General features: G+C 53.2%; 1 protein-coding gene across 1 annotated transcript; it reads right to left on the bottom strand.

Annotated features, from left to right (window-relative positions):
• Positions 1–3,286: 3,286 nt before the first annotated feature.
• On the bottom strand, positions 3,287–4,222 carry LOC135325747 (olfactory receptor 14A16-like). The gene has a single exon (XM_064503749.1). The coding sequence runs from the start codon at positions 4,220–4,222 to the stop codon at positions 3,287–3,289; it is 936 nt and encodes a 311-aa protein (XP_064359819.1).
• Between the last annotated feature and the right edge of the window lie 3,570 nt (positions 4,223–7,792).

Genomic DNA, 7,792 nt, shown 5'->3' with positions numbered 1-7,792 from the left:
CAGACCTCATTAGGAGACACTCTGGATCAATATCAATTGAAGAATGTGGAGATCACTTATTCTGCAATGTAAAGAATAAAGAAAGTTTAAAATTCTTTCTCTTGCAGGTGCTCATTAAAACCTTGCTCTTGTAAATGTGCTCCTGAAATATCTCCAATTATGCACACAAGAATTGAAAAAGTGAAGAAAATTATGGATAATCATGGAAAATTATGGAAAGAGACATGGCTCCTTAGGGGCTATATGCATTTTAATGACCCCTCTGGTGCATTTGGGTCAGAGCCCATGCACTTCACATGTTGAGAGGAAGCTGAACAAGCCTCTCAAGAAGTTAAGGTCAGATGAAAATCCCAAAGTTTCTTGGAGCATTAATGGGTCCCACTGAGGGCCGTTTCCAAAGAAGGCTCCTGGGGGCTGAGTAAAGCAGAAAGTTGGAGGCACTGATGGTAGCAGGCAAAGGCAATGTGCAGGTGGCTCTGATGCCAAGTCAACCTTGATGTGTGTTATCAAGCAGAACAGGCAGACGCTGACACCCAGCCCCAAGGAAGGGTGATCCTTTCCCTCAGGTGTTGCTCAGGGCTCTTCCCGGGGGCAGGATGAGGGTGGGGGAGTGCAAGATCGAGTGCAGGACAATGGTACACCACCTCCTGGGCTCCCTGGGGATGAGGAAGCGGCAAGGTCACCGTGCTTTAAGGAAATGGTGTCTTCTCAGAGGCCTTGATAGCATAGACACCAGCCATAGACCAGAGGACAGACACCTCAGTTCTGTTGGGAGCTTTGAGCCCTGGCAGTGCCCTGGGCCACCTCCACCACAGCCTGTCCTACGCTGTCCCACACCTGTGCCTGGTTCCGTGCAGACAGGAGACACCCAACCTGCCACCCCACCCTGCTTTCACCACAGGATATCTCCACCTCTACTGATGTCTCTCTGTCCTCACTTGCTTTTCCTTGAAACACAAAGCCAGGGGCTGATCACAGGCTCCCTCTGGGTGACCTGTGGCACCACAGCACTGCCCTACGAGTGACATTTCCTTTTCCTAAGGTCACAGCTGAGCTCCACAAATTGCAGTTTGTGGCTGTTTCCCCTTCTCTTGCTGCTTCCCACTACCAAGAAAAGCTCCATCATCTCTGAAACCACCCTTCAAGCAGGCACAGGCTCCTACTCTACTGCCCGCAGCCTCCCCTTCCCCAGGCTAAAGAAGCCCAGGTCCTGCAGCCTCTCCATAAAGGCCTTGGACTTTAGACCCATAACCTTATCTTGGCAGACCTCCTTTGGACCCTCTCCAGTTTGTCCCCATTCCTCCAGCACAGGGCAGCCCACACTGGGACACCCTATTCTAGAAGTGGCCACACCAGTGCTGAGACGAGGGGGATAATAATTCACCTTGTCTGGGTGGCTGCTCACTTCCTAATGCTCCCCCGTATGCAGCTGGCCTGATTTATGGTGAGCACGCAGCACTGGCTCATGTGGCATCCCTTGCAACGGCCACGTCCTTCTTCTCAGGGTCACTCCTCTACCGGTCAAGTCCCAGCCTAATCTGATGCACGTGTTGTTCTGCCCCATGATACAGGACCTGCCATTTCTCCTTGTACAATGCCATGAAGTTTCTGTCAGCCAAATCCCCAAGTCTTTCAAGACCCCTCAGCTTTGCACCACTGTTCTCAACCCTTTGAGCCAGGTGGCCTCCTGCTCATTCCCCACACCCTCCATTGCTTACTCCTCCATCCCACCTCTCCCCAGTTTGGCTACAAAGAAGTTATGGAAGACCATGTCAAAGGCCTTCCTACATTCAAGGAGTGCATGCACTGCATTCCCCTTGTCCACACAGCCAGTCATCCCATCACAGAAGGCAGTCAGATTGACCAGGCACAATTTGCCCTCAATGACTTCAGGCTGGCTGTTCTCGACCCCTTTATGTGGCTGGAACCAGCTGCAGGAAGATTTGCTCCCCAGGGACTGAGGTGACGCTGACCAGCCCATCACTCCCCAGATCCTCTTTCCTGTCCTTCTTGAAGATGGCTGTCATGTTTGGCAGGCAGGAGGGGAGGGCCGGGGTCCGGGCAGCAGCTGTGGGGCTGCGCCAGCTCCTGCTGCATCACTGGTCCCTGCAGTGTGGAGAAGAGGGACAGAGGATGAGGCAGCACGGGGGTGGTGGCAGGTTGGCAGGGGCAGGTTGGCAGGGGCCGGTGGGGGCTGCAGCGAGGGGTGGTGCCCGTGCCACCCTCCCAGCAGGACGGGGACACACAAGGAGCGTGCTCTGCCTGTTGTGGTGCTCAGGGCAGCTCCCCAAGGAGCACAGCTTTGCCTGAGGGACCTCTTGGTCCTCAGCCTCTGCTCTGCCATGGCTGGTGCAGGGACAAGAGCTCCTTGGGCAGGGCTGGGAGAGCTCCCCTGGGAGGTTCTCTTTTGCAGTGCAGTAGTGAGGGGCATTGTGGCTCCCATCTGCATCCCGTCCCTGTGCCCACCCAGACTTCCTGCCCCACATATGGCACCCCCAGCCCCACTGGGCAGGCACCACATGGGACAAGGTGCATTCTGGGGTGGGGAAACGTCCCCCCACCACAGTCCCCATGACAGCCCTTCGTGCTCCATCCCTCCACAGCCCTCCCGCTTTGGCAGCCTCCTCCAGCATTGCACCTGACAACCTCGTACGAAGGGGTCTATGGCTGTGGTTAATGCTCTGAGCAATCATAGGGCATTTCAAATGGCTCAGGTCATGTCCAGGTGTATCCCTAGGTCCAGCCCATTGAAGGTGACATGAACTCCTCTCCAGGCTCCCTTCCCTCTGCCTGCAGGGTCCCCACTGTGGGCATCTGTCACCAGCCCTGTCATAGGGCAGACAGTCCCAGGCAGATACTGCTTGACCATTCGGCACCTCCAGGAGCACTGGGCACCCACAAGTGAGAGCTGAATGCAGCCCTCATTCCCTAACACAGCACCCCATGAGCTCATCACCTTGAGCCCATGAAGAGCCCCAGAAAATCAACAGGCCCTTTCAGAGTGAAAGTCCTTGAGCACATTCTTGTCTTCAGCTTTGGAAGGAGAGCCCAGCCTTCAAGCACTGCACTGAGGAAATCCCCTTTTATTAGAGGGAGGACAGCTCTGACACACTGATAGACCCATTTAAGGAAGGCTTCTGGGTGAGAAAGACAGGGTTAACACCTCTGGAGAAGTGGGATGAATTCAAACACTTCTGCACAAACATCATTATCACAGCAAGAATGCCCAAAGCACAGGAGTTGTCTGAGATGAAATAGAAATAATTTCTGAGGAGGGATGGGCAGCTTATTGCTGCTGAGTTTGCATCAACTCAATCAGTTTCTTCAGTGCATCCCTGAGGTCCTTGTTCCTCATGCTGTAGATGAGGGGGTTCACTGTTGGAGGCACCATCGAGTACAGAACAGCCACCACCAGATCCAGAGCTGGGGAGGAGATGGAGGGGGGCTTCAGGTAGGCAAATGTGCCAGTGCTGACAAACAGGGAGACCACGGCCAGGTGCGGGAGGCACATGGAAAAGGCTTTGTGCCGGCCCTGCTCAGAGGGGATTCTCAGCACAACTGTGAAGATCTGCACGTAGGACAGCACAATGAAAATGAAACACCCAAAGCCTAAACAGGCACTAACCACAAGAAGCCCAACTTCCCTGAGGTAGGAGTCTGAGCAGGAGAGCTTGAGGATCTGGGGGATTTCACAGAAGAACTGCTGCACAACATTGCCTTGGCAGAGTGGTATTGTAAAGGTGCTCCCAGTGTGCAGGAGACCATAGAGAAACCCACTGGCCCAGGCAGCTGCTGCCATTTGGACACAAGCTCTGCTGTCCATGAGGGTCCCATAGTGCAGGGGTCTGCAGATGGCAACATAGTGGTCATAGGCCATGATAGTGAGAAGACAATACTCAGCTGAAACGAAAAAGACAAATGAAAATATCTGGGCAGCACATCCCGAGTAGGAAATGGCCCTGGTGTCCCACAGGGAATTGGCCATGGATTTGGGGGCAATGACAGTGGTGGAGCCCAGGTCAAGGATGGAGAGGTCGAGGAGGAAGAAGTACATGGGGGTGTGGAGGCGGTGATCGCAGGCTACAGCTGTGATGATGAGGCCATTGCCCAAGAGGGCAGCCAGGTAGATGCCCAGGAAGAGTGAGAAGTGCAAGAGCTGCAGCTCCCGTGTGTCTGCAAACCCCAGGAGGAGGAATTCGGTGAGGGAGCTGCTGTTGGACATTTGCTGTCTGTTTGGGGCACTGTCAAAGGAAGAAACGGCATTGACAAGTTAGGACAGACTTCTCCGAGTAAAACCCATTACACTCTTCCAAGTCCCCCTACATCGCCTCTCTCCTCTCCCTTCACTCAGCTCCCTTTCCTGACCTCTGGTCTGGGCTGACTGAGTGTGCCCTGTAGAGGAGGGGCCTCTGCCCATGGGCTCCAGGGCAGTCACTCCTGCTCTGCCAGGGCGTGTAAATGGAGGTGTCAAACTGCCCTGTGTATTTGGTGGAGATACCTGGGGATGGTCACCATGAACAGAGTGAAGGGGATTTGGTCCAGTGAGCCAGTGGGAATACTCTCTATTTACCATTTTGAGAGATGAATAGAGCACTCATGCCAGCTGTAGCTAAAAGAGAAGATCATCGTGAGGGATTCATCCCCCCCAACCTTGCCCGCTTGAACAGAGGTGTCTGTACTGAATCAGTCACACCAGCTCCCACTCTGGCCAGGTAGAGAAATCGTGAAGTGAAGCCAGGGACTGACTTGATCCTTCCTAGATGTTTCTGTCCCAAGGAGATGAACCCTGTCCTCACACTGGTTTACCATCTGCACTCTTTCTCCAGACATTGCAGTGGGAGGGGGAAGTGACTAGGTCTGATGCACATATCCTGCAGCAGATGACATCCACTTGTTTTGTGGAAAGGCTGTTCAACATTTTAACATGCATTTTCTCCAGAAAATAGGCTGCAGTGGATAGTTTTATGATATATTTCTCTAGTTTTTAGATGCCTCCATCACACCATGGGAGCATTCTTTGATGGTGTAGAAATCTCTGGCATGTCAGTTGCTCTCAATATGAGCACTTGTGCATCTGAAGAAGAAAAAGGGGCTCACTGTGACTGCGTCAGGGCATCTGGTCTGTCCGTGAGTCTCGCTCCTCACTGCTCTGTGCTTGCACCTCTCCCAGCTAAAGGACAATCACACTCACGAGTTACTCTGAGAAAGAAAGTGGACTGAGGTGAGAGCAGAGGAGTTCAGTTTCAAAATGAAGACTGCCAAATTTTATCTGAGCCCACATACAGAGAGAGTGCTATGGAGAGCTCTTCAGAGCGTGTGACGAGGTCTCTGACTCACACGACCAGCACAAGCACTCTCAGCTATCACAGATACACTCTGGGAGAGCTGCAGTCTTCTGGAGGGCAGGTTGCAGCCTGGCAGGACACCCCACAAAGACAGCCAAGAGTGCTAGAAATGGGGTCTCCTTAAGGGAGAGTCAGCTCATTCCCCGACCAGATGAAATGCATTGCCTAGAAGGGAGACTGGAAGGGGACTTGGACATGTCACTGCCATGAAGACAACTCCATGCAGGACCTACAGGGTAAATGCCTTAACTGCAGCTGAACCCCCCTCCTTAACCCCAGAGAGCACAAGAGCAAGAACCAGAGCAGCACAGAGAGGTGAAGAAAGAAGTAATACTGTGAGCCTCCTACCAAGGGAAAGCAAGGAGGGAGAGACAGACAGGCACACAGGAAAACCTTCACATTACCCAGCTGTGTACACCACCTCCCAGACAGCAACACTGCCGGACAGTTGCTCTCAGCCCTTTGTCATGCTGTGGAAAATGAACATATTGCAGGAGAGATGCCCCTTTCCTCTGCTGGAGATCGGGCTGCTGAGGAAGGGGCTCATGGCCTGGACCCCTGGCCTTGAGGGCAGAGGCTCTGCTGGGGGGGAGAGGAGATACACGGGGTTTAGTTAGAGGAAAATGTCTACATTGTGGGGAGTGACTGAGAATTTCCCAAATTCCCCCTCCCACAGAATTTCTGTTTTCAGTTTCCCCTCATTCTCTGGTTGCTCCACTACCTGGAGCTTTTGCTCCCGGGAGCTGTTTCTCTACCCCATGTCTTTTCCCTGCCAGTGCTCTGCAAACAGTAGGAAAATGAAAGCACAGATTCAGGAAAGATCCTGATCTTTAAGGCAACCCTTGCCTTGACGGCCCCCTTGAAAAAGCCCCTCAGAAAAACACTGTGGGTGAGCTGGAGCTGTGGGCAGCCCTGACCCACACAGCACCCTCTCAACAGGAGAATGAACCTGCCCTGCTGGGGGTCGCTCCTTCCACCCAGAGCTTCTCCCCGCAGCACTGTGGGAAGTTTCCTGGGCAGCCTGAGCACTGACCCTCACAGGAGACAGAGTCGGCACACAGCACCCTTGGGTGCAGAGACACTGCTCTGAATTACAGCCCATGCAGACCTGGGTGCACTCCCTGGCTTCACAACCCTGCACCGCCTCTGCAAAAAGGTGCCCATGATGCCCTGTCCCTCTGATGGTGTGGCTGGGAATCCCTGCTCTAAAGCACCACAGATCCTATCAGTTGTGGAAGGTGCCAGCTTCGGAAGAACCCTCCGGGAACCACAGCAGCGTTGCCTGCAGCCAGAGACTTACTGTGTCAAGGGCGGTGAAGATTTATCCTCACAGTGAGCTCTTAGCTGTCCTCCTGTTGCTGACTGTCTTTAACTTCTGAGTCGCTCATCTCATCGTGGCACCTGCAGGCAGTGCCCTGAGTCTTGCTGCTCCTTTAAGAGGAGCTGCTCCTGGACAGAGCTGTCTCTCTGCAGCACCTGCCAGGTTGCCATGGGCTCCTGCAGTCCCAGGAGCCAGGCCCAGCTCAGGAGCAGAGGCCCAGCTGAAGACGTGACTTGTTCTGTGCCCTGTGCATCCTCGAGATGTTCCTGGGGCTCCAGGGCTGACAGTTCCTGAAAGGCAGCAGGGTCACCCAAGGGAAATGTCCACTGAAGTAGACTAAAACAATCACTGATGGTCCCTCTCTAAACAGTGGAGAGAGACTGAATACAGCATTGCAGTTTGTCTCTTTAGAGGATGGTTACCTGAGAGAGGTGGAAATGTCTCACTCCAGAAGGCCCTGCTCCCATCTCATAAGTAGACAGGCCACCTAGGCAGGGACAAGAAGGGAGTTCGTTTCCTCATGCTTCAGGGACTGATTTAGAGGAGTTAATCAACTCATGTAATGCCCATTGAGAAGTCCCTGGGATGGAGTGGGATTCAGCTCCCTCTCGGGCACTCTACAAACTTACAGGACGTGGGATTCCCCCTGCCCAAATTTTGGTGCACACCAAATGGATGTCTGCATGGCAGCTTCTTGTCTAAGCTCCCATTGTAACCAAAGGAGAGGGAGGGTGGGAGTCAGGTGTTCACACACAAACATCTTCCAACATTTGAGGTGCCAGAGATGGTCCAAGACATGTGCCCCATCTGCTTTCTCTGATGCAGTAACTATGAGGCCCACAGCCTTCTAGAGCATCAGGTGGGTGGAGAATCTCCTTGGCCATCTGAAATGACCCTTGATGCCTACTGCTGCAAGAGCTCCACTCTCTATGAAGCCAAGACCTATGCAAATCCAGACACTGCAAACAGCTCATGTAATACAGAGCGGACATTTGATTTCATGCAATGAAACAAGCCTGCAGGGCCATGTCAGTTGTACAGGATGTCCAGCACAACCACCGTGTTTCTAGTAGGTACAGCAGGGGACCTACAGGAAAACCACATCTTTTCGAAGTGGTTGCTGGAC

This window comes from Dromaius novaehollandiae, unplaced genomic scaffold, assembly GCF_036370855.1.
Source record: "Dromaius novaehollandiae isolate bDroNov1 unplaced genomic scaffold, bDroNov1.hap1 HAP1_SCAFFOLD_56, whole genome shotgun sequence".
Lineage (NCBI taxonomy): Eukaryota > Metazoa > Chordata > Aves > Casuariiformes > Dromaiidae > Dromaius > Dromaius novaehollandiae.
Note: the sequence above shows the minus strand (reverse complement) of the source record. Positions and strands in the feature narration are given on the sequence as shown.